The 27,833-nt window shown below is 45.8% G+C and overlaps 1 protein-coding gene across 3 annotated transcripts in view; it reads left to right on the top strand.

Annotated features, from left to right (window-relative positions):
* Positions 1-19,107, top strand: part of LOC137425375 (UAP56-interacting factor) — a 62,736-nt gene extending 43,629 nt beyond the window's left edge. For all 3 annotated transcript variants that reach the window (XM_068113760.2, XM_068113758.2, XM_068113757.2), the window contains 2 exons: positions 16,438-16,543; positions 16,692-19,107. In XM_068113760.2, the coding sequence (XP_067969861.1) occupies positions 16,438-16,543; positions 16,692-16,787 (202 nt within the window). In that variant the 3' untranslated portion in view covers positions 16,788-19,107. The remainder of the gene's footprint in view (positions 1-16,437; positions 16,544-16,691) is intronic.
* Positions 19,108-27,833: the final 8,726 nt, after the last annotated feature.

The following is a 27,833-nucleotide window of genomic DNA, read 5'->3' as shown; positions in this document are numbered from 1 at the left end:
CGGGTGACACCGTCACAATTTCGGTCTTCGAGGCCGGCCGATAGGCAAAGTGTGACCGGAAGGGACGAGGTTCTCCTGACCACGTGGCCCTCGATCTGGGAAGCGAGAGGCGTTCCATTAGTGGACGCGCCCCTCACGCCCGACTTTTGGGCGGCCCCGGCAGGCCGTTTGTTTTGACGTTCCGTGACAGGCCCCGCACCCCCACCTCCGGGCCGACCGGAAGCTTGTGCTGAGTGCATCATACCTGAACAACTCAGTGAGGCAGAACACAGCAGTGCACACCGGGGTGACCCCTTCAGTGCATAAACCAATTAACCTGTCCACTGCAGGGCATATAGAAATGAAGTTATTTTCTGCATATAATAATAATATAAGTTCAGTTCTATATAACAATTTCTGTTATCACCACTACCACTACAACTACCACTACTACAAGCTTTGTCTGGAATTTTGTGGACTAACAGACAAACAGACATACAGACAAGCTGGGATCAAAGCATTACCTCCTTCCACCATTGAGTGTAGAGGTAAACATCATGGAAATTATATTATGCCCTAGATTTAATTCATGCTTACCCGTGTATTTGCTTCACTGGTTCACAAGGTCTTTTGCATACATGTAATTCAGACTCTCGTCTTCATTGCTGACCACACAATGTTCGCAACATATTAATGTACATTTGTGCCAAATTTGGTGCTTGTATCACAAAATGCACAATTCTTTTGAATATTTGGGCTAAGCCGCCCCACTATATCGGCCGGCCTCGAAGACCGAAATTGTGACGGTGTCACCCGAAAAATTTGAAATTACGAAATTTGAAAAAATTTGAAAAAAAAAATTACGGAATTTCAAGTGGCCCAATATCTGAAAATGTTCGCAACATATTAATGTACATTTGTGCCAAATTTGGTGCTTGTATCACAAAATGCACAACAGGTTTGCTATGCTGCTACACTACATAGCTTGACTATGGATGGGTGATATTGTAATCTGTGCTGAGTGTGGTCTCTGTGAGAGGGTTTCGTCAACGAATAGTGTGTGGTCGGTGTTGTATATTTTTCACCCTAAAACTGCCTTCACCGACCCCTCACCCCTCCAAAAAAGACATGTACAGTACTGTGAAAAAGTTTGGGTTATTCCAAAGATATTCTTATTTTGAGGTAAATGCATCAAATCATCAGTGATAATTCATGTGAAACAAACTACTTCTGTAAATAACTAGAACAGCACTCGGTAGCACGCATACCTCCGCCAGGCTGAATAGTTTATGTATTGTATCCCACTGATAGGCCGGATTTGGATTCGGACCTGAACCAAAATCTAATCAGCTTGTTTTTGTCACCGAACGAACTCGTCCACCAAGTTTAGTCATAACTCGTCCATAACTTTTTTTAAATATCTTGTTATATATTGCTTTTTCATCCGATCTCTCAATGGTGAAGAATGACTGAAATTAAATAATTCTCGTATCCAAATCCATATTCAGATATTCACCAAAACCGAATCTATTAGTCCTCGTCACACACACAGGGTCTCACACACACACACGTCGCACACAATCCTATTAGCGGGCTAACCCCCGCTCTAGCAGGGAAAATGGCCTTAAAATGCCTGTTGTTGTTGTACACACACAACCTGTCCACCAAGTTTCGTTCAAATCCATCCATGAGTTTTTGAGATATCCTGCAATATGTCAGTTTTGGCCCTATCTCCCAATGGTGAAGAATCACTTAAAAATTCTACTAGTCGGATCTGAATCCAGATCTTCACCAAAATCAAATCATTTTGTCCTTGTCACATACACTACCTCTCTGCCAAATTTTGTTTGAATCTGTCCACAGCTTTTTGAGATATCTTGTTCACAGTTCACAGACAAACAAGAAATATGTCGTGCATAGCATGATACTTGTGAAATCCCTGAAATAAGTTGTTGGCCAGTGATGACTTCAAAAATAATTTGTGGTTGAATTCAGTGACCAGATATGCAAATCCTCTTAAAATTTCAAGTCAATCGGATGAAAATTGTGGATTTTATAAATTCAGCCTATGTTGACCTTTTGGCCTATATTGACCTCAAAAGTACTTGGTGGTTGAATTTAGTGACCAGATATGCCAATCCTCTTCAAATTCGAAGTTAATTGGATGAAAATTGAGGATTTTAGAAACGTGGCCTATGTTGACCTATTGACCCCAAAAACAATGAGCTTCTTGCTTATGACCAACTCTACCATTTGATGAAGGTTTGTGAAGATCGGTTTGAAAATTGACCTGTAGGCAACTGACATACAGACAAACAGACAGATATACAGACAAACAAACTGAATAACGCACAAGACCAACTAATATACTTGAAAAATCTTCGATTTTCACAAGTAACAAACAAACAAGAAATATGTTGTGCATAGCACGATACTTGTGAAATCCCCAAAATAAGTTGTTGGCCGATGATGACCTCAAAAATATAATTGGTGGTTGAATTCAGTGACCTGGTATGCAAATCCTCTTCAAATTTAAAGTCAATCAGATGAAAATTGAGGATTTTAGAAATCTGGCCTATGTTGACCTTTTGGCCTATGTTGACCTATTGACCTTTTGACCCCAAAAACAATAGGCTTCTTGCTTATGACCAACTCTATCATTTGGTGAGGTTTGGTGAAGATCGGTTGGAAATTGTGACCTGTCGGTGACTGACAGACAAACAGACAGAATAACATACAAGACCAACCAATATACTTGAAAAATCTTTGATTTTCGCAAGTAACAAGAAATATGTCGTGCATAGCACGATACTTGCGAAATCCCTAAAATAAGTTGTTGGCCTATGATGACCTCAAAAATAATTGGTGGTTAAATTCAGTGACCTGGTATGCAAATCCTCTTCAAATTTCAAGTCAATCAGATGTAACTTAGGATTTTAGAAATTTGGCCTATGTTGAGCTTTTGGCCGATGTTGACCTCAAAAATAGTTGGGGGTTGAATTCAGTGACCTGGTATGCAAATCCTCTTCAAATTTCAAGTCGATCAGATGTAATTTAGGATTTTAGAAATTTGGCCTATGTTGAGCTTTTGGCCGATGTTGACCTCAAAAATAGTTGGGGGTTGAATTCAGTGAACAGATATGCAAATCCTCTTAAAATTTCAAGTCAATCAGATGAAAATTGAGGAATTTAGAAATCTGGCCTATGTTGACCTATTGACCTTTTGACCCCCAAAACATTGGGCTTCTTGCTTCTTACAGCACCCCCCCCCCCTCCTTCCCCATAACAATATTTTACTCCATCGTGTGTTTTGGTTCATTAAATTGTTGGAAAATGAACCATCTTCTGATTAAACAATTTCCACTAGGAACTGCATGGTGCTGCAGTATCTGCTTGTGCATCTCTTTTGTTGGTGTGCCATTGATTTTAACAACTTTTCCTATGCCAACTCCAGACAGCCACAGAGCCAACCCCTATGAGATAGAACCCCCGTGTTTAACAGTAGGCTGCAAATATTGTGTATCGTAATGTTCTCCAGGTTGTCGGTGTACGAACTGGCATCTCTTGGGTCTAAAAGGTTAAAACTTCGATTAATCAGAGCAGAGTACCTGATTCCATTATTCAGTTGCGCAATATTGGTTTTGCCTTGCAAATCTTGGTCTTTTCACCTTATTCTGTGGTCACAGCAGTGGTTTCTCTGCTGCAACACTGCCATGGAGACATTGTGCAATCAGCCTTCTGTGCACAGTGCTGGACAAGATGTTCATGTTCAGGCCTGCTCTCATTTCATTTGTCAGCTGCTGACTCCATTTTCTTCCTGCACATAAGCTTGCTGCTGGGTACTCATAATTGAGTACCAGCTTGCTGGGATAAATGATCCTGGTGTGTACCCCGGTTTAGAATAGGTACACCGTATCCCTGCGCATCGTAAGAGGCGACTAAGGGTTGGCGCCAGGAAGGGCATCCGGCCATAAAAACATTGCCTCAAACAGGGAACCATGATTGTCATGGGGCCCGCAAGGCTAACCCCTGCTCTAGCGGGGAAAATGGCCTTAAAACGATCATTCATTCATTCATTCATTCATTCATTCATTCACATAAGCTGAGCAACTTCAAGTGCTTGTCATGCGTTGGGGAGGTTTTTCTGGGTCTTCCTGACCTTTTCTTGTAACGAGCCAGTTTATTTCACCTGTTGCAACGTGTACCTCACACGATTGTAGGAGATCTTTAGCTTTTCTGCTATTTTTTCCGTAGTGTCCTCTTCTTCTCGCAGAGTTTGGATCTTCACACGCTGTTCTGTTCAACGTTGCTTTATTGGTGCTATTCTGAACCCATTCATAACTTTCAAGCTAGGGAACAAGCTGATGAAAAGTAATTTCACATGTTAACTAATTTTATTGTGGTTTCTTGTAATTACCCTCGCCAGAGGAGGGGGTATTGCATTTGAGTCCGTGTGACAGGAAATTTTCACCATAGGTGCAAGTCCACCTGTAGAATTTTTTAATGATAATGATTATGTCATGGGTCACGTGGTTTGGCCGCCATCTTGGAAAAACGAAAAACTTTGCACCTCTATATCTCCGAAAGTGCTGAATCGAAAAAATTGAGACATGGCTCATCGTAAAGAACTCTCCACGGGGAATAAAATATGTTAATGATGTCATAGGTGCCTCCATTATGACGTCATAATTCGACAAGTACAAAACTTCATCCTATCGAGATGAAATTTCTTCAGCATCATGTAGGCATAAATTGGTGGAGAAAGAAAATAATTATGAAGTCATCGGTCTCGTGGTTCGGCCACCATCTTGGAAAAACCGAAAAACTTTGCACCTCTATATCTCCGAAAGCACTGAATAGAAAAAACGGAGACATGGCTCATTGTAAAGAACTCTCCATGTGGAATAACCTCTGTGAATGATGATATCATAGGTTCCTCCATTATGACGTCATAATTTGACAAGTACAAAACGTCATCCGATCAAGATGAAATTTCTTGAGCATAATCTAGGAATAAATTAGTGGAGGAAAAAAATAATGATGTCATCGGTCACGTGGTTTGGCCGCCATATTTCTTTTAACACAAAAGCCTTAAAAACCACTGAAAATACATGCTGGTGAGGGTTTGCAATCTCTGATTGCTCTTTTTTTTTTTTTTTTTTTTTTTTTTTTGTATAAAAGATCGAGGCTCGTGAAAGAGCGAACATTTATCACACAGAAAGACAAACTGACAAACCGACACATAACCGACAAACCGACACATAGAACAAATAACATCGGGAGCGGTAGACAAGATGGGGAGAGAGGGGGAAGGACACAAACACAACACAACACAACACAACACAACATTTTAGAGCAGGAACTGAGAGACATGGAGACATCGAGAGATCTGTGGGAGGGAGAGGGCTTTGGGGGGGAGGCATGGGAAAGGGGGTGGGAGAGGCATAAAACATATGGACACTGCCAGGACTACCAGGAAAGAAGTTGGAATTACAAACAAGGTGGATCTGGGGTGAATTAGTGGGGGTAGAAAAGATCAAGGTTTTGGATGGGGGAAGATAAGAGATGGTGGTGAACAGCTGTTTTAAAGACCTGGAGGGAGGAGTGGGATTGAAGGGAGTGTGGGAGTTTGTTCCAGAGGCGGGAGAAAAGAGGAATGAAGGAGTGAAGGTGAGCAGAGAGCCGAGATTTCGGCAGTTTAACCATCAGAGGCTTGCTGGCAGATCTTGTGCGACCTGTAGGAATATTTGGGGGACAGAGCACAGAGAGAGCTGGGGGAGCAAGGCCGGAGAGGAGTCGGTAGAAGACGGAAAGACCACCAACCTGCCTGCGGTGAGTGAGTGAGAGGCCCTTGGAGTTAGCTTCATCGCGGGAGATTCCAATGATTCTGAATGCTTTGCTTTCAACAGCGTGAAGACGAGCTAGGCGTGAGGCAGGAGCACCAGCCCAGAGGGGAGAGCAGTATTCCATTGAGCTGCGGATGAAAGCCTTGTACGTGGTGAGGAGCTCAGGTGTGCCAAGGAAGGACTTCGCACGACGGAGGATGCCCAGTCGGCGACTGGCTTTGCAGGCCAGCTTGGAAATGTGGTTTTCCCAAGAAAGATCATGGCAGATAGTGAGACCCAAAAGCTGCAGCGACAGAACTTCTTGGAGAGGATTGTTGAGAAAGTAGATGGGAGGGTTGTCCAGTCGATCTTTTCGGAGAGACATAGTAAGAGTGTGAGATTTGTCAGGATTGAAAGACATGTTCCACTTGTTTGACCAGTCTGTGATTTTGTCCAGGGAACAACAAGCTGATTTTGTCCAGGGAACAAGCTCATTTTTCTTGTTCACATTATTGTAACTGGTGTTGATTAATTCAATAAATTAAAATCCATAAACTGTTTCCTGCATATATTTTATTTGTAGTAAGTGGATATTACTTGCACATGATTATGTAATATGTACGGTCCAGAAAAAATAAAACTACTTCAATTTCCAAATTTATTATCCTGCACTAACGAAGCGAAAAGCAGGGTTAAGCATTCTGTTGCGTATGTGAGGCGTATGAGCATGTCTGCATTTTTAAAATTCATTTTCTCGGCAACCGTTGGTCCGATTGGCACAAAATTTTACCATAGGAGTGCCTCCTCCCAGAAAAAAAATTTTTCTTCATACTTATGATGTCATAGACAACATGCTATGGACGCCATCTTGGAAAAATGTTACACCTCTATATCTCCCAAACCGCTCAATGGAAAAAATTTAAACGTGGCTCATTGTAAAGGACTCTGCATGGGGAATAAGTGTTAACGATGATGTCATTGGTGCCTTAATTATGATGTCATAATTCGACAGGGACAATGTTTGGTCTGATCAGTTTGAAATTTTTTGAGCATGATCTACACAACAATTATATTAGAAAATATAAATTTATGATGTCATCGCTCATGTGGTCTGGCAGACATAATGGATAAAATAAAATAAAACCTTCAAAAACCAGAATAGTTGGCTCGCACCAAGTTGACTGCGCAGGGTAAGTATTCTATGAATACCATCTAGTTTTATATACTTTTCAATTCAATTGTTTTTTTCAATTTCAAAAAACATTTATTTCCATATTTGCGAATATATATACAATAGAACAAAAATATACAGAGTAATACTTCCAGAACTTGATGAACTCACAAGGATCCAATCAGAAATAACATATGGAGAAGCAAATATGGAGGCATATTCAGAAGCCAAGCTTGTATTTATATGCCTATGGACGAACAATACAAATGGCAAACGATAAATTAGACCAAAGTACCGAATAGTAAAGGATTAAGGAAAAAATGGTCAAGAATACTGTGAATACCAATACCAAACAGATAAAGAGAATGAAATAACAATAAGGTGAACGCTTGCAAGAATGAATAACAAATCAATAAGTGAGAAAAACTATTTCAATAAAACGAGATCAAATTTAGTTTGTAAGCAGACTTAAAACCAACCCACAGACGTCTGTGCTTTCTCTGCTCCATCAATACTGTTCCAAAGACGAGGCCCATATTAACGTCGTGTAATAATAGAGTATGACATGCGAATAAAAGGTAAATACAAGTTGTCTTACGATCTAGTGAAATGAGTGTGCATATCATGGACTGCTGTAAAGTAAGATGAAAAGACTTGCGATATTTGTTAATATGCTTGTACATAAATATCCTTGTGCATAAATATGAAATTTATTGATGTCAAAAAGTGTCAATGTGTTAAGTTTAGTTAAAAGGGGTGCAGTATGGTCACGTGGATGAGATAGGGTGCAGATCCTAATCACACGCTTTTGGATAATTGAGAGCGTGTGTAGTTTATTTTCACTAGAGCGAGCCCAGACAATGTTACAATAGTTAAAATAAGGGAGAATTGAGGTATTATAGAGGGAGAGTAAAATACAGTAAGGAAGGAAGGAAGGTACAAAGCTTAGACAATACGCCAGTGCTCCGAGAAATAATCGTAGCAATTGGTGAAATATGATGATTATTCTGTTAAGTTTGTCATCCAAGATAACACCTCAAAAATTGTTCACTAAACAATAGTAATGGGTTCATTGTCAATATAAACAGAAGAAATAGTGTCAAGCAGAGGTTTGGTGTATTTACTATAGAACATACACTTCGTTTTATTGGAATTTATAGAGAGTTTGTCAGATTTCAACCAGGATGAAATCTTAAGCTCACTTAAGAATATTGATCAGTCGCAACTGGGATTGGAATTGATGATAGTTGTATCATCAGCAAAGAGAAAAAAAGATAATGATCCACATACTTGTTCTTCTTCATTAACATATAGCGTGTTCCAAAAAGGCCTGGACCACTTTGGTTCTTAATATTCTTACGTTTGTGGGGGTAGGCATGAAATACCTTAGGGAAGTAGGAATGCGTAGGTTTTAGTATGGACCCTGTGACGCGAAGGAGAAGCCCAGAAGCCCAGGGTAAATGTTCAGGTTAAGAGTGTTTGCATGTCACCATAAGGAGGGTGGTTTTGTGCTATTTATCCCCAGTATGTATTGTCTCCCTGTGATTTTTCCGTAATGTTCCTATAAAACTCAGACGGCCACGCGATGGGCTCCATTAGCCAACCACGCTGCCAGGGCAGACAGAAACCAGCACATTTGTCAATCGGCAAGTAAACCCCGACATCATCCAAACATTCCCGAAGGATGGCTAGGCTCCACCTCGGAGGACCGGAATTGACAGGCTACACCCCGAGCTTCGTCATTGGGCATCAAGAATGGCCATGAGTCCACGCCCCGAAGGACGATTGGTTGGGACGATTCGATGGTGCTGGGTGATTGGTCAAGACGATGACGTCATGGGGACGCCCAAGGAAAAGCAAAAGGAGATGACATTTTCTCTCTTCTGGTCTGGCTAACTCTAGTATTTCAGATATTTCTAACTACTCTGATATTTCAGTTTTTTCTTTTTAATAAATTTGCAAAACTTTATAAAATCCTGTTTTCTCTTTGTCATTATGGGGGTATTGAATGAAGATGAGGGAAAAAATGAATTTCAACAATTTCAGCATAAGGCTGCAACATAACAAAATGTGAAAAAAGTGAAGGGGTCTGAATACTGTTGCGGTTTTGAGTTTTGTACAGTCAGTATAATAAAGGTTAAATTTCCCCCTCATAGTTAGTCACACAAGCAACATGTAGCCTTGCGATAGTGTAGTTATCTCTTAGTATTTGTGAGCTTAGTCTTTTTCCTATGTTAGTTCTGCGTTGAGTAGAGTAAGGAGAATAGGTCCTACTTCTACTGACTATCCCGCCTCCCTAGCCTCATGCCTCTTTGTACTGCCTTTGGTTCATTTTGGCGCGAATTAACACGAGGCAGGCCTGGGAGGGTCAGGGCGGGGCCGAGTGAGGGCGGCAGAGGAGCTGACGGTAAGCGCGAGCCGCCAATCAGGGCTCAGAGGCTGTGGCGGCAGCACTGCGTCACAGGGCGTGGTTGGAAGGTTCAAAAAGGTTCGGGCGTACCAATATAACCCTTCGCGCAAAGCCCCCATGAGGACTGAGCGTCAAAGGACTGATGTGCAGAAGGACTGAGCACCAGCAGTTGAGAGTTGAGTTCCAGCAGTGCGGTGAGTTACAGAAGCGGTGAGAAGTTGAAGGAGCACGGTTGAGCCAAAGAGGACTTTGAGAGATACGCGAGTGGCGAGAGACGCGCATGAAGCAGGATACGCGCTAATATAAAGCAACGCTCGGTTGAGCTTGAAGCCGAGCCGCGTACAGTGCATTAAGTTACGCGAGTGATAGCGCGCTGTGTAATCGCCAGCCGCGCTGAGACGCGTATTTTCCTTTCTACCTCATCGGCTGCCTTTTGTTCGGGAGACGCGCTACGAGGATCCTTCCACCGCCTGCTTGCCATTTTCGCGGGACGTGCTGGGACCGTGGAGAGCCGGACGGGGCCGTTCCTGGACGACCACGTCGACGCGCTTGGCCGGAACATCAACCTGCCTGCAATCCCCTGTGTGAGTGTGACGGGCCCGAGTCTGGGGGTTAAGAATAAGACTGACTAAGTGCTGCTCTGTGTCTCTGCGTACCGATCATTGTACATACGTGTGGGAATAATAATTAAACCTGTGTTCTTCCTTTTCCATTCGATCGTTCTCATGATTTCCTCATTGGCTAAGCGTGGTACGAGTAGAACCGCTCGAATCAGGTTCCACTACTAAAAACTGCACGGACCACGTGGTACTCAATCCGCTCGGTGTACCCAAATCACATGTGGCTCGTGCGAGGCTTGCTTCCCCGCTTCCGTGGCGGCGCAGGGAGTTAGGTATGAGCGAGACTTGGTCCCGAAACCCTACCTTGCGTTTGCCCGGAAGAGGCGTTTCAAGTCTCTCGGTTCCGCCAAGCCCAGAAAGAACAAGGGGCTTAATCCCCCCTTGGTAAAGGTAAGAAGGGCAGCGGAGAACCGTAACAATTGGTGTCCGGGAGTGGGATTTGGAACCCTAACAAAATTTTTTTGGACTAATTGGCCCCAAAATTGCGAGCGACCAAAATTTTTTTTAAATTCAAAATTTTGTATTCGTACCATGGCTAGCCAAGACGGTCGAATGCCGGTGGGGGTAGATGAAGAGGAGAAATTAATGACCCAGGACCCACAGGAAGAGCTGTTAGACGAAGGGAGAATTGAAGAAGGGCCGGCAGCAGGGGTAGAAAATGGCGGCGCCTCGCACATGGCGGCGAGAGCCGAGCCCGCGGTGCCAGCGGTTTCGGACCTGTATTCACTCATGACGCCATTCATGGCAGAAATGAAGGAAATGAATGCAAAAATGGACGCCCAAGGTGACAAAGCCACCAAAGAAATGAAAGAAATGGGGGACAAATCAAAAAGGGAAATAATTGACGCCCAAAAGAATGACATAAATAAAATAAATGAAAGAATGGACACCCAAGGGGAGACATTAAAAAAGATGAGGGAGGAATCTAGGTGTGATATGGAAAAATTGGGGGAGGACATTGGCCGCAGGTTGAGCGAGGACGTCGCATTGGGACACGACGAGGTGACGCGGTGTGAGGAGCGCGTGGAGAGCGAGCTAGAGCAGAGCGCAGCTAAGTTGACCGAGGGTATAGAAATCGCGACACGGGGTGTAAAAGAACCGACGGTCGCCGAATTGGACAGAAAATTTTTATGCGCGCCGGCGGTCGTCGAGGAAGTAATTGAAATAAAAGAAATGATTGGGGCCGAAGAGACGGCAGAGTCGGGAAATATATCGCGGGAGAAAGACATGGAGCCTGAACAAAGTTTGTATTTGCACCGTGATGTCGGGCTTGCTAACTCAATAAAAAGTTTGCAGGTGCTGGCAGGGAAAAAGGTCCCCAAGGTGAGTAGGAATAATGGCGGGAATGTGTTTGGTGCGAAAAGGGTTTTAGCGCGCTTGGGATCGAGACGAAACCCGGCGGTCGTGGAAGGTCCATTGTGCGGTGTACGTGGGTGACTGGTGCGCATGTGAGAGGAAAGTGTGCACCGCAGCGCGAGTGTGAGCGAGAAAAGTGTGCGCCGGAGTGTGTCAGAGAAGTGTGTTACAGAGTGTGCGAAAGAGTGCACACCCGAGAGTGGGGAAAAAGTGTACGAGGATTCGGTGTGCAACAGGAGAGTGCACACCCGTGGGTGTTACAGAGTGTGTAACAGAAAAGTGTGCGGTAAAGGAGTGTGTGGAGGAAAAGTGTGTAATGAAGTGTGTGAGGGGCGTGAGTGCGCCTGGGTGGTGTGCACCTGAGTGTGTAAGAGAAGAGTGTGCACAGGAGAGTGCATTAAGGGGGTGTATGGGAGGCGCTGGGAAGCCTAGGTGTACGAGTGCGGAGTGGGTCGTGAGTGGTGAGAACGCGGCTCAAGCATGGACACAGACCGGGGTAGCGTTTAGCGCGACGGATAGCCGACGTGAGCCCTCGGTGAGTTGTGTGCAGCAGGGACCGGCGGGGATCGATGCCACGGCCGTGTCACAAGGACCGATGTGCACGACCCGTGCCGGCCCCCACCCTGTATGGTTGGTGCCGCGCCGTGGCGGTAAAGGCGAACGGTGAGGTTCAAGGGGAGGTAGGAGAGTTCGGAACCGCGCCCCCTGGCGGGTGCGATGCTCCGACCGTGCGTGGTTGGGCCATCGTGCGTGGGACCGCGAGGCCCTGTGCCGAGATGGAGCCCTGAACCTCAGCCCGTCCATGCCTCCTCCCCTGGATTGAAAATGCCGGACGGACACCCCATACAGTAGACCAACCAACCACATGGATAGCTCGGCCTTTCGAAGCCGAGCCGTGACGATGTATTTCCACACGGAGAGGCTCAAGTGCAGTGGACGAATGGAAATAGTGTACCCTACGTGGGGGAATGGTAGTTTCACCATTCCTCACACGATTCAGGGCCCATGAGCATTAGATTAGGGGGATGGCAGTGTTCGGCACATGGGGGGCCAGCCATGGTTACCTCCATGGGGCACCGAAGCTAGCCAAGGGAGGGCTAGGATAATTGTTAGGGAATTTAGCAGACTGTAGAAGACAAAAGATTTAAGTAGTGACATTTGTACTGTCGTGGGGACGTAGAGAGATTAGGTGGATGATAATGACGAAGGGAGTGCTTAGTGTAACGGGATGACGGGGAAGCACGAGTTTTAGGGGAAAAGCAGTTAGCCAGATGATGCTGTATGTGTGAGGAATTGTGTTGAATAAAAGGAGTTGTGTGTTGAGAACAAATGGAATTGTGTTTGGATTGTATGAAAAAAAAGTGTGTGAGCGCAAAAGGTGTGCGAGGGAAAAAAGGTGTGTGAGGTAAATGGTGTGCGAAATATTTGGTGTGGAATGAGTGGTGTGGAGTGCATGGTGCGAAGGATTGAATGGGGGAAGAGTGGAACCCATTCGCGAAAGCCATGAGGGGGGTAGTGTAAAACCCAGGTAGAGGGTATAGGCAAAATTTGTATGGATATTGACACCTGTGGTGCAGGTAGTGGCAAGTAGTGCTTTGGAGGGTGCATGAGTCGGTGAAATGGCTGGGCGTGTGGTTTAATTGGTGCATATGGTTATTGGGGCACTCCGCCACTGGTAGTTTGTCGGCCAGGTGAGGCCGCAGGTAGGCTCAGGGAGCCAGTTAGGGTAGTTGTGAGTTGTTGAGTGGGGCCCGAGGATCCAAGGGAAGGACCCGGGTTGCCCAATGCCAAGGAGGGCATCAGGGGTAAAGAGCCAGGAGGGGCCTTCCCCAGTTTAGGTAGTCGCAGGAGCAGGTAAGCTCGGGTGGCGTCTTCAGTGGAGGAGGTGCGCAGGTAGTTGGACCTGCTAGTGGAGCCACACGACCCAGCCCCGAAATTGTGCAAGGGCACAGTATGAAAATTCAGTGGGAGTGAGACCCAAATTTGGATGGCACCAGGTGGGCAATGGGAATTCGGTTTTTAGAACCACATAGTTTAAAGATGGCCGATTGGCAGGGTACAACCCCGGGTAGTTTTAAAGTAAATGTCATTAGTGTAGTTAGGAATTGAGAAATCCCCTTCGCATCATCCACAGCCATTCACCAAGGAGGACGAAGCTCCACACCAAGGCCAAGTGAACTGTTTGAGTAAGACGCATCATGACGTAAGAGGACATTGTGTTTGTTCCATTCCTTCCTTCCTGGGAGGGATTGGGAGACGAATTTGGATTAGAGGGGGGATATGGGAGACAGGACTTAGAGACGAATTTGTAAATACCAAAAGGGCTAGGGTAGTGTAAGCGACATTGGGGGGGTACGAACGGATAGGGATGAGCCTGCTCTGCTCGCTCTTCCGCACCCCCTGCGCTGCATTACCTTGTTTTTCTGTGTACCTTTGTGCCCTTTCCACTTTGCTGGTCGTGCTTTGTCTCTCCCCCCACCCCAGGACCATTTTGGAGGTGGAACTGTGCAGCATCCCTGCTGCACTTTGCTACATCTGTGCAGCCAAACAGTGCAGCACTTTGCTGCCATATCATTTTGTTATAACTTTGCTGCACCTGTGCAGCACCTTGCTGCCACAAACACTTTGCTGCACCACATACACTTATGGACCACAAGTTTTGTGGCCTTACACCTCCGCTGTGCAGCACCTTGCTGCAAATTCACCTTGCATCTTTGGACCACTTCTTTTGAGTGGCATCAATGTCACACAGTCGGACCACCCAAAGTTGGCCCTGCCTGGCAGATAAATACAATAAAACGAATTTGTGTGTTTTTATTATGGTGTGCTAGGGACGAGAAGATTTGTAAGTTTACTTAGCCCTGAAGAGCAAGAATGGCCTGTATGCCGGTCCGGGGGCTTGCCGGTTTGATATATGCACACAGAAGATGCAAGATGCAAGAAGCAAGCAGCAAAATGTGAATTGATGAGTGTTTTTGTGCTTTGCTGTGCTTTCTCTCCCCTCCAATCTTCTTTCCAAAAAGGGCAGGTCCTGGGTCATAGAATTGTAAATAAGAGTAGGTTTTGTGCTTGTATATAAAATGCTGCCCACCGGCTATATGTTTAGTTTGGAACAATTCCGCAATTCGGTTAATTGTGGGCGTGATTCTGTTAGAGTAGATACTCAACGCAGTAGGTGGGACATATTTAGTGTTTTAAAACTGTCGCATACACGGGTTAGAGTAAATGTTAGAGGGAACCACATCTGTATGTCACATGTAAAAGTAAAAGTTAGTTCCCAGATCTTTCTCAAAACCGGTCGTTCCAATTTTAGTGGGGACGACTGACGGGTCGTGTTGCGGTTTTGAGTTTTGTAGTCAGTATAATAAAGGTTAAATTTCACCCTCATAGTTAGTCACACAAGCAACATGTAGCCTCGCGATAGTGTAGTTATCTCTTAGTATTTGTGAGATTAGTCATTTTCCTATGTTAGTTCTGCGTTGAGTAGAGTAAGGAGAATAGGTCCTACTTCTACTGACTATCCCGCCTCCCTAGCCTCATGCCTCTTTGTACTGCCTTTGGTTCATTTTGGCGCGAATTAACACGAGGCAGGCCTGGGAGGGTCGGGGTGGGGCCGAGTGAGGGCGGCAGAGGAGCTGACAGTAAGCGCGAGCTGCCAATCAGGGCTCAGAGGGTGTGGCGGCAGCACTGTGTGACAGGGCGTGGTTGGAAGGTTCGAGAAGGTTCGAGGCGTACCAATATAACCCGATTATTGGTACGCACTGGTAGTTTGTCGGCCAGGTGAGGCCGCAGGTAGGCCTTTTCAAGTCTCTCGGCAAAGCCCCCAAGAGGACTGAGCGTCAAAGGACTGATGAGCAGAAGGACTGAGCACCAGCAGTTGAGAGTTGAGTTCCAGCAGTGCGGTAAGTTACAGAAGAGGTGAGAAGTTGAAGGAGCGCGGTGAGCCGAAGAGGACTTTGAGAGATACACGAGTGGCGAGAGACGCGCATGAACCAGGATACGCGCTAATATAAAGCAACGCTCGGTTGAGCTTGAAGCTGAGCCGCGTACAGTGCATTAAGTTACGCGAGTGATAGCGCGCTGTGTAATCGCCAGCCGCGCTGACGCGTATTTTCCTTTCTACCTCATCGGCTGCCTTTTGTTCGGGAGACGCGCTACGAGGATCCTTCCACCGCCTGCTTGCCATCTTCGCGGGACGTGCTGGGACCGTGGAGAGCCGGACGGGGCCGTTCCTGGACGACCACGTCGACACGCTTGGCCGGAACATCAACCTGCCTGCAATCCCCTGTGCGAGTGTGACGGGCCTGAGTCTGGGGGTTAAGAATAAGACTGACTAAGTGCTGCTCTGTGTGTCTCTGCGTACCGATCATTGTACATACGTGTGGGAATAATAATTAAACCTGTGTTCTTCCTTTTCCATTTGATCGTTCTCGTGATTTCCTCATTGGCTAAGCGTGGTACGAGTAGAACTGCTCGAATCGGGTTCCACTACTAAAAACTGCATGGACCACGTGGTACTCAATCCGCTCGGTGTACCCAAATCACACGTGGCTCGTGCGAGGCTTGCTTCCCCGCTTCCGTGGCGGCGCAGGGAGTTAGGTACGAGCGAGACTTGGTCCCGAAACCTTACCTTGCGTTTGCCCGGAAGAGGCGTTTCAAGTCTCTCGGTTCCGCCAAGCCCAGAAAGAGCAAGGGGCTTAATCCCCCCGTGGTAAGGGTGAGAAGGGCGGCGGAGAACCATAACAATACTTTCTGAATGCACTGTATATATATATGTATATATATACATACAAATCTCCAATCTCTCCCCCCCCCCCCCCCCCCCAAACAAACTAATTTTTTGTTTAATGTGCTGGCGATATCCCTTGACCTGTAACACCTTTCTCATCCACACAATGAAATTACGTTGTTTTGATGCGTTGACGGACTTATTTAATGCAGTGTCGGTGTGGCTCAGCCATATTGGGTGGAATGGACTCTTCCTCCATCTAATTTCCTTGTTTTCCCTTGTTATTCTCCCAGATTAACCAGCCATTGTTATTCTCATATCCTATCTCTCGCACCGTTTTTGTACAGCTCAGATAAGCAAAGGTCTCTTCGTCCACCGGTGCTCGCCAAGCCAGCCCCGACACAGCCAAAGGGTGTTCCACTACGCTATAACATCCGCCAGTTGTCCAATCAGGTTGTCTCTCCCATCCGCGAACACGCACTCGAGCTACTTTATCCATTGCTGTCATTTCACTCTGTGGTTAATTTAATGTGGTTCCCTTGAACACTCTGTAATGTTACATTTGTGCATTTAATTTATCTCTCCCTTTCCCCCTCACCAGACAAAGCTCACGCTAAATGAGCGTTTCTCAACACTGCAAAGAGAGAGGGTACAACGTCCAGGTAGTCATGCTGCCCGCCTTGTAGCTTTACATTAGATCCGCCAAATCTGCGTTATCAGTTGGATCTTATCCTGGTGGGCGCATCTTTTTGACGTCTTCCAATGCTACGGATAGTTGGGGGAAACGTCCCGTCCATGCAAAATGACATTTGATTTTGTTGTTCTTATTGGCCATGTTTGTTTCAAAATGTCAAACATTGTGAAATAGCGAGAAGACTTTGTGGGTGGGGGACATGATGGACTGGAGTGGGTTGGGGTCTGGCCGGGGCACATAACCCAGCAGAACCGATCAGACATAAGCTTTTGGGATCTGTTGATCGAGCCCCACCTGCACACGTGCAGGCTTGAACAGGTGAAAGTTGTACCACCTGTAAGAAATGGCGAGGCTCTCGTGGGCAAAAATGGCCGTTTCAATGATTGGTTTATAATTCGTAGAAGAGGGAAACGTTGTGCTATCAAGCCGTAGTTGTAGTAATAGGCCTAGCTCTTCAAGAGTGCACAATCTGGAGCTTATTGCATGAATGTTTGAACGAGAATTTGGCAATGTACAGATAAAGAAACCTTCAGGGCGTGCCCAGTGAAAATACATGCTTTGAATCGTCTTTTAATCTTGGTAGCTAACGAGAGATTAAAATGAAGAACAATTGAGGGATAGGAGCCGCGGAGGTCTTTGAGACACGTTTGGGGGACATGGAGATCTTGGTTTTTGATATTTTGGGAGATGAACACATTTTGGTGACCATGTTCAGTGGAGTCTTTAAAAATTCAAGTTCACATTATTTTATTTTATTCCATGCTCTGTTTTATTTCCCATGGAGTGAGAATGAAGTTTATTTATATTCCATCTTGCTTTTACACAATTATGGCTGGCAAGATACTCTCGAGGCATGTGCGCTCTCCTTTTGAGGTGTCCGGCCTGGGTTTCAATCTCGGCCCAGCTATAAACAGACCAGCTATGGTGTTTCCGCATTTAGTTGATCAATTTTTGGATCTTGTTGGGAATCTGGACTAAACTCCTCATAAGACGCTTAACACCAGCCTACTCCATGTCCACTGTGTTACCTCCTCGGATGGGGTGATGTATGTTGTGCAAATTTGTCCTTTGCCTAATTTACCTTATAATTGCATAGTCATTCCTCGTTTTAAATATTTAATCAAATGCCTCTATACATTTGACCTCCGACCCTTTATTAAAAAAAGAAGAAGATATTGGTAAAGTTTGGAGCTGTGTCACACATAAAAGCAATTTACCTCGATGTCAAATCCATGGGGATTCAAAGCCAGTGATTGACATCTTTGTCATTATTACCAAGTTCATGTGTATTATAGTAAAACTAGAACGGTACTCGGTGGAGTGCATACCTCTGCCAGGCTGAATAGTTTATGTATTGTATCCCACTGATGGGCCAGATCTGCATCTGGACCTGAACCAAAATCTAATCGGTTTGTTCTGTCACCTCGCCAACAAATCTCCCAAGTTTCGTCCAAATCCGTCCATAACTTTTTGAGATATCGTGCTATGTATCGGTTTTAACCCCGTCACTCAATGGTGAAGAATCACAAATTAAATAATTCGCAAATCCGAGTCCATATCCAGATCTTCACCACAATCGAATCGACTCGTCCTTGTCACACACCCAACCTGTCCACCAGGTTTCGTCCAAATCCGTTAACTTTTTGAGATATCCTGCTATGTATCGTTTTTGGCCTTATCGCCCCATGGTGAAGAATCACTTTAAACATTATACTATCCGAATCCGGATCTTCACCAAAATCGAATCATTTCGTCCTTGTCACATACGCTACATCTCTGCCAAATTTCGTCCGAATCCGTCGACAACCTTTTTGAGACATCTTGTTCACAGACAGACAGGGGTAAAAACATAACCTCCATCCACCTTTTGTGGTGGAGGTAATTAAATAACTTACCATTTGGTTGGATTAAAAATGGAAGTAGTTTGATGTGCGTAGCGTGCTGTGAGAAAATGACCGCCTGGCCTTCCAAACGAACCCGCTTTCCAAACGTTCCGTCGATTCCATCGCTTGTTCTCATGGAGTCCTTGGTACGTTTTCATTGTAAATATCACACACCAAAGTTACTGTGGACTCACCGGTACCAGGAGTGCAAAGGTGTGTGAATCATTGCATTTTGCTAGTTAAACGAGTTCTATTTTGTAATGATAGAACAAGGTCGTCTTGTAGAAAGTGTCTATGACGTGAACCCTATTGGGAAGAACACAGTGGGTGGAAGAGCTAAAATGTGATGACTGTACTTTCCATCGAAATAAACATGGAATGGCGATTATAAATCTGGAAAATGTTTTGATGTTGAAATAAAAATATTTTTCAAACACTAAGCCTTTTGTTTAGGTGTCGTGTACAAGTAAATGTGAGTGGATTTGTGGTGTAAACCGATTTGAAACTGAACACGAGTATAAAGTGAAGCGACGCCATTTAAAACCACAATTTGCGATCCGTTCATTGTCTCCACGCTCTTCGACTATAAATGGATGAGGTGTGTGTGTTTTTTGTCTTAATTACACGTATGTGTTAATTACGTACTATTGAAATCTACCTTTTAACTTTTTGGACTGCCGAGACCCCTTCGACCTTTAAAGACCGTTTAAGATTATCAAGGCCCAGGTGACCCAATAGTCCCCAAGGACCCAAACAATCCAGATGATGCAATAGTCCCCGAGGACCCAAAATACCCAGATGATGCAATAGTCCCAGAGGACCCAAAAGACCCAGATGATGCAATAGTCCCCAAAGACCCAGATGATGCAATAGTCCCCAAAGACCCAGATGATGCAATAGTCCCCAAAGACCCAGATGATGCAATAGTCCCCAAAGACCCAGATGATGCAATAGTCCCCAAAGACCCAGATGATGCAATAGTCCCCAAATACCCAGATGATGCAATAGTCCCCAAAGACCCAGATGATGCAATAGTCAACAAAGACCCAGATGACCCAATAATCCCCAAGGACCCAAAATACCCAGATGATGCAATAGTCCCAGAGGACCCAAAATACCCAGATGATGCAAGTCCCTGAGGACCCAAAAGACCCAGATGATGCAATAATCCCCAAAGACCCAGATGATGCAATAGTCCCCAAAGACCCAGATGATGCAATAGTCCCCAAAGACCCAGATGATGCAATAGTCCCCAAAGACCCAGATGATGCAATAGTCCCCAAAGACCCAGATGATGCAATAGTCCCCAAATACCCAGATGATGCAATAGTCCCCAAAGACCCAGATGATGCAATAATCCCCAAATACCCAGATGATGCAATAGTCCCCAAAGACCCAGATGATGCAATAGTCCCCAAAGACCCAGATGATGCAATAGTCCCCAAATGATGCAATAGTCCCCAAAGACCCAGATGGTGCAATAGTCCCCAAAGACCCAGATGATGCAATAGTCCCTAAAGACCCAGATGATGCAATAGTCACCAAAGACCCAGATGACCCAATAATTCCCAAGGACCCAAAAGACTCAGATGACCCAATAATCCCCAAGGACCCAAACAATCCAGATGATGCAATAGTCCGAGGACCCAAAATACCCAGATGATGCAATAGTCCCGGAGGACCCAAAAGACCCAGATGATGCAAGTCCCTGAGGACCCAAAAGACCCAGATGATGCAATAATCCCCAAAGACCCAGATGATGCAATAGTCCCCAAAGACCCAGATGATGCAATAGTCCCCAAAGACCCAGATGATGCAATAGTCCCCAAAGACCCAGATGATGCAATAGTCCCCAAAGACCCAGATGATGCAATAGTCCCCAAAGACCCAGATGATGCAATAATCCCCAAATACCCAGATGATGCAATAGTCCCCAAAGACCCAGATGATGCAATAGTCCCCAAAGACCCAGATGATGCAATAGTCCCCAAAGACCCAGATGACCCAATAGTCCCTGAGGACCCAAAAGACTCAGATGACCCAAACAATCCAGATGATGCGATAGTCCCTGAGGACACAAAATACCCAGATGATGCAATAGTCCGAGGACCCAAAATACCCAGAGGACCCAAATTACACAATAGTCCCAGAAGACCCAAAAGTCTCCGATGACTCAAAAGACCCAGAGGACTCAAAAGATCGAGAGGACCCAAAACTCTGAAGACCCAAAAGTATACCCAAGCACCCAAAAGGCTTCCCCCACCCCCGAGTCCGGTAAGCAGGTATGCTACAAGGTGGTGAAGACCAATGAATATTTGGTCCAATGGACCAAGAAGGTGGATGAGTTGGTGCAGTGCCCCCCATTACCAGTAAGCTGGTACTCATGTTGCCGACTTCCGAAGGATGACAGACTGAGTCAACCGACCTTGTGTTAATTCAACCGAATTACAGGGGCTCGAAATCAGGACCCAAACATCTCAAACCAGCCAAGACCAAGCTAAACATTGGGGGTCGCATGAAATATGTGACGATTTTGTGTATTTGACCACCGGTTCATGCCCCAGAGGTTTTCCAATCATAGTTTAACGATAAAAATGTTAAATGTGAGCGCAATGAGAGAATTGCGGTGAAACGTTGAGGAGTTTGGTTCATATGACTGGCAGCCATTTTCTAGTATTGGATAGAAGGAAACGTGTTGGGTGTTTCACTTTGGATTCACTGCCAAACTCATCTAGTTTTCACCTTTCCACACATGGGTCATTTTATTTCGTGAACAAGGCCACTGACACGTGGTCCAAAGGTGTGGCATCAATGCCACCCAACAGGTGGTCCACCCAGCAAGATGATGGGGGCAGCCAGGAGCTGCAACAGCAGGAATGTGTGGCCACAGAGCTAGTGATCCATAGTGGGTGATAGATGGCAGCAAGACGCTGCGACGGCAGGGTGAGTCCTCATGATGGTCCTGGGGCAGGGAGGAAGACAAAGTGCAACGAGCACAAGGAAAGGGCAACAGTGGCACATGCAAAACAAAGGCAAACCAGGTAATGCCATACCTGGTGCGGTGAGAAAAACGCCGGCAGAGTGAACTGGAGCTTGGCCTGACCCGTTCATACCCCCACCGTCTACTACACTACCCTAGCCCCCTTGTATTTACAATTCGTCTCTACGTCTTCTCTCCCAACATCCCCTCTAATACTAAATTTGTACCCAACTCCCCCAAGGTTCTAGGAATGAAAGGTGGAATGAAACACAATGTTTTATACCCACGTCATGATGCATCAAACCCATCAAACATCGAGCCCCGTGGTGCAAAATTCATCCCCTGTGGATGGTGCGAAGGGGTCCTCACAAATCCAAACAACACCAACATTATTACCACATTTAACCTCTCCAGGGTCGCACCATGCCAATCGGCCTTCTTTAAACAATGTGGTTCTAAGAACCCAAATTCCCATTGCCCACACTGTGGTGCCCTCCGAATTTGGGTCTCAACCCCCGATTTTTCTATCTGTGCCCTTGCACAATTTCAGGGCTGGGTCGTGTGGCTCTACCAGCAGGTCTACGTGCCAGGGGGTCTACCCTTGCTTTATAAGCCCATACCTATAACTTCAAAGGACTTGCAATATCATGTATTATGTAATACAGTTATATCGCCCGGGACATGCCCTCACTCGGACAGTCCCAATCCCCGTCCACTGGAGCTGCCTCCCGAGCTTGCCTACACTCCTCACCCATTTGGGGAACACCCACCTTGGCATTTGGCAACCCGAGTCCTTTCCCTGGATCCTCGGGCCCCACTCACACGCTAACCTAACTGGCTCCCTGAGCCTACCTACGGCCTTACCTGGCCGACGAGCTCTCAGTGACCGGGGTGCCTCGGTCAACCATCTCTACCAACCAAACCACACGCCCAGCCATTCTACTGCCTTATGCACCTCACAAAACACTACCGTTTCCACAATCCGCACCACAGGTGTCAATATCCATTATAATTTACCTACACCCTCTGTCTAACTTTACACTACCCTCCCCACCCCCGGGCCTCCGTGAATGAGATCCATCCCCCCCACCCCCGGGCCTCCGTGAATGAGATCCATCCCCCCCCTCCCCATTCAATCCTTTGCACCACGCATTCCACACCAATTATTTTCACACCACAACACAATTCCATTTATTCTCACACACACAGCATCATCTATCTAACTGATTTCCCCTAAAACTTGTGCTTCCCTCGTCGTCCCTTTAAACTATGCACACCCTTTAATAACCAACTAAACTCTCTACGTCCCCTCTACAGTTCATGGTCACTACTTAAATCTCAGTCCCAATGGTCTCTCTAGATCCATAACAATGATCCTTGCCCTCCCTCAGCTACTTTTGGTGCCCCCATGGAGGCAACCATTGCTGGCCTCTCCATGGGCCTAACCATGCTATCCCCCTAAACTAATGCTCATGGGTCCCCCCCCCCCCCCCCATCATGGGGAATGGTCACACCACCACGTGGGGGTACAATACTCCCCCCAGTTCTCTACACTATAGACCCCCATCTGTGGGGGTAATTGGTCACGCCTCAGCCTCTATAGTCAAGTTCACGATGTTTTTTCGTTAAAATTTTTTGGAGATTAGCAAAACTGTACATTTTTGGAATATTCAGAGCATGGAGAATCCAAAAATTAATGTTGGCATTTGCGTAGACACCTTTGCAAAAATGACACTCAGGACAGTGATGAAGATCTGTAAAAGCATATTCCTGAATGGTATAGACCTAGTAGATCCTGTGTATAGGACTTGTAGTTCAATCTGATACTAACAAGGCTGCTTTCTTGCTTTATAAACCCATACCTATAACTTCAAAGGACTTGCAATGTCATGTATTATGTAATACAGTTATATCACAAATATAGACAATGGTTTTCAATTACCTTTGTTTGTTGCTTTTCTATAATCCTGAGCACTATTTTGAGGCCTTTATTGGATTCCTTGACCCAGAAAACATAGGAGTAGCATATTTAATTAAGTTTCGAGGTTGACTAGAAGCCGAGATAGCGCAAAATATGTATTTTATGGTGGCCATTTTGAAAATCCAAAATGGCGGCCATGCAGGTGTCTGTGCAAATGCCAACATTGATTTTCGGATTCTCCATGCTCTGATGATTCCAAAAATGTACAGGTTTGCTAATCCCAAAATTTTGAACGAAATTATATTTAACAAAGTGAACCTGACTAATTCTGTTGTATATTAGAAACACACTTTTCTTCTTCTTTAAAAGGCTGCTTTCGATTTGCTCACCAAATGTCCATTTCAAATAAAAATTCCATCTCTTAGTTCTTTCTTCCTACATTCCCTAAACTCACCTGCATTCCACCCCTCCTCCAACGTTTTCAAACGGATCTCTGACTCGAAAATCACAAACTCATTTTGCAATAAATGTTTGTTTCCCATTAATCGTACAACACTTTCTAAAATCCAAATTCACCCCTCCTCTCCTGAACTCCCCCACTAACCTCCAAAACTCCCCCCCCACCACCCCTTCAAATCTCCCCACCCTCCTTTTTCCTCCAATTCTCCCCTCACCCCTCCTCTTCAAAGTGTCCTCCCCACTTCCAACTCTCACCTCCATCTCCTCCAACCTTCTTCCTTGCTCTGCCCACCCCCCACAACACCTCACTGTGCCTCACCCAGTCACAATCAAACCTTTTGTCCTCCTCATCCTTCCCTTTCTCCTAGCTCTTCTGAAATCTCTGACACATTATCAACAGCTCTCTCTACCTCCTCCTCATCATCATCTTCTTATCTTACCCTACCCTACCCCTCCCCTCCCCTCCCCTGTATCCGACGCTCCACCTTCCTCTTCCTTAACAGTGTAGACCTCAAACCTGATTGATCTCTCCATTCAGGTTGCTTCTGACAAACCAGCCTTAATCTGCTCAACAAACTTTCCTCCTTCAAGATGTCTCCGATTCCTTAATATCTCTCCCTGGTTACTCCCTCCTCCGGTATGATAGACTTGAGCCTCGTCCTGGTAGTGGGGTTGCTATCTTTATCAAAAACTCTTCCTCACTCTCCTTGCACTGCCCTCTCTCCACCTCACCCCCAGGAGTACCTCTGGCTACGGCTTCCCCTTCGCTCCCACCTTTTGTTCATATGTGTGTTGTCCCGTCCACCAAACAGTGATGACTCCATTTACATCTCCCTGTCTGACAACATAGACCAACTTCTATACACTCATCCCAACTCTCTCTTCCTCATATGTGGTGATTTCAACTGTCTAGGTGTGGGTACCTCTTATCAGCCATGGCTCCTCAGCAAATGACTTCTGCGACCAACTGGGACTGACACAATCTGTCAATTTCCCAACCTCGATCTCAGTCAACGCAGCATCTTCTCTTCTAGACTTGGTTCTCACAAACTTCTCTGCTGCTCTTTTTCTGCTCCAATCGGTTCATCTGATCATATGCTTGTTGAAGTGGACATCTCTCTGGTCATTCTCAGAGAGACTCCTCAGCGTCGACGAGTGGCATTTCACTCAGGCCAACTGGCATGGTCTTCAAGCAGCCATCAATCATCAGGACTGGTCTCCCATCTCTACTGCCTCTGACATCAAATCTTCCTGCGAATTCTTTCAGAGTAAACTGCTCTCTCTCTCTCTCTCATGCACAGATTTATCCCATCTCGTCTTCAGTTGTCATACCCTTCCTCCCGTCCATGGTACATGGAACTTTGTGGCGAGGCAGTTGCCCTGAAACAACTTGCCTTCGCCTCCTGGAAGGCAAATCCAACGGAAGGTAATCTCATTTCCTTTTACAAAGCCCAGAACAAGTGTGTCCACCTTCAGGAGAGCCAGGAAACAATATCTCTCCAGTCTCAAGACTGATCTCTCAAACCTGTCTCCCTCTTCGAAATCCTGGTGGCATCTGGTCAAATATGTTTCTGGTGTTTGATCTCCCTCCATACCCTCCCTTACCTCAAACGGCTACACAGCTGACTCTGCACGTGAAAAAGCTGAATGCCTCAACTCTGTGTTTGCCTCAAAATCTTGTGTCCCAAACCCGTCTCTCTCTGTACCCACCTTACCCAGTCGGACCCAGCTGCTCCTGGACTCTGTGTCCTTCTCTCCTGACAAGGTGGAGAGGTTTCTGTCAAACATCGACTAAGATTCTGCAACTAGACCAGACGGCATCAGCCCACGGGTCCTAAAATCCTGCTCTGCTGCTCTTTCACACCCTCTCTGTTCTCTTCACCCTCTCTTTTGCTCAAGGTCATCTGCCATCAGCTTGGAAATCAGCCAACATTTCCGCTTTACACAAAAAACAGATCCTTGCAACTACGGACCAATCAACCTGCTCCCAATTACCAGCAAAGTCATGGAATCCATCATTGCTTCGGATATCAAATTCTTCTTCTCCAATGGCTTGATCTCTGATCAATTTGGTTTCAGACCAGGTCACTTTACTCTGGACATGCTGCTTCTGCTGTCTCAATAATGGATGGAGGTCCTCAATGTCAAACAGGAAATTAGAGCCGTCTCCCTTGACATGTCACATGCCTTCGATACGGTCTGGCACCCCGCTCTGCTCATCAAACTCTCCTCCTATGGTATCCATGGAAATCTCCATGCATGGCTTGCGGGCTTCCTCTCTAGTCGGTCAACGTGTGGCCCTGAATGGACTTCTCTCATCTCCCCTTCCTGTTCAGGCTGGAGTTCCCCAAGGCAGCGTTCTGGGCCCTGTGCTTTTTCTGGTCTTCATCAATGATCTCTCCGACTCTCTGGAAAATACTATCTCTTTGCTGATGACTCCACGCTCTGCCGCTCCATACCTCATCCCTCAGATCGGCAATCTGCAACCTCCTCACTCTCTGCAGACCTGGACAAAATCAAACTGGTCAAACAAGTGGAACACGTCTTTCAATCCTGACAAATCTCACACTCTCACTATGTCTCTCCGAAAAGACCGACTGGACAACCCTCCCATCTACTTTCTGAACTATCCTCTCCAAGAAGTTCTGTCACTCAAGCTTTTGGGTCTAACTATCTGCCATGATCTTTCCTGGGAAAACCACATTTCCAAGCTGGCCTCCAAAGCCAATCGCCGACTGGGCATCCTCCGTCGTGCGAAGCCCTTCCTTGGCACACCTGAGCTCCTCAGCACATACAAAGCTTTCGTCAACAGCTCAATGGAATACTGTTCTCCCCTCTGGGCTGGCGCTCCTGCCTCATACCTTGCTCGGCTTCACGCTGTTGAAACCAAAGCTTTTTCCTTGATCTTTTCTACCCCCGTTAATTCACCCCAGATCCACTTTTTTTGAAATACCGACTTCTTTCCTGGAAGTCCTAGCAGTCAGTTTTTTTTTTTACCTCTTACACCCCCCCCCCCCCCCCCCATTCCAATGCCCCTGTCCCCACAGATCTCCCGATGTCCCTGTTCTCTACTGTTGTACTTCCCCCCCCCCCCCTCTCCCCATCTTGTCTCCCGCTCCCTTTATCATACGTTTTATGTGTCAGTTTGTTTTTATGTGATTAATGTTAGCTCTTACACGAGCCTCGATCTTGTATGCAAAACAACATATTGCAATAAATTTCCCCAGGCAATGGCAAGCACTTCAGCTAGTAACATATACGTACACCAAGTTTGGGTCAAAATCCCATCACTGGTTCACAGGTTAGCTCGGTAACAGAATAAGTGAGCTCAGTAACCTAACGGGACTTCTGACCTCTTCACCCCATAATCTAATCAGTTTATCTTTGCATCATTACACATACTTGTACCAAATTTCACATTATTTTTTTTTTTTGTATACAAGATCGAGGCTCATGAAAGAGCTAACATTAATCATACAAAAAGTCAAACCGACACATAAAACACAAAGGGGAACAGTAGACAAGATGGGGAGAGAGGGGGAGAGAGGGGGAAGGACACAAACAACATTTGAGAGCAGGGACATCGAGAGAAATATGGGAGGAAGAGGGCTTGGGGGGAGGTGGGAGAGGTATAAAACACATGGACACTGCAAGGACTTCCAGGAAAGAAGTTGGAATTTCAAAAAGGGGTATCTGGGGTGAATTAGCAGGGGTAGAAAAGATCAAGGTTTTGGATGGGGGAAGATAAGAGATGGTGGTGAACAGCTGTTTTAAAGACCTGGAGGGAGGAGTGGGATTGAAGGTAG

The sequence above is a fragment of the Myxine glutinosa genome, chromosome 4 (assembly GCF_964187855.1).
Source record: "Myxine glutinosa chromosome 4, kmMyxGlut1.1, whole genome shotgun sequence".
NCBI lineage: Eukaryota > Metazoa > Chordata > Myxini > Myxiniformes > Myxinidae > Myxine > Myxine glutinosa.
This window is presented reverse-complemented; position numbering and strand designations above follow the sequence as displayed.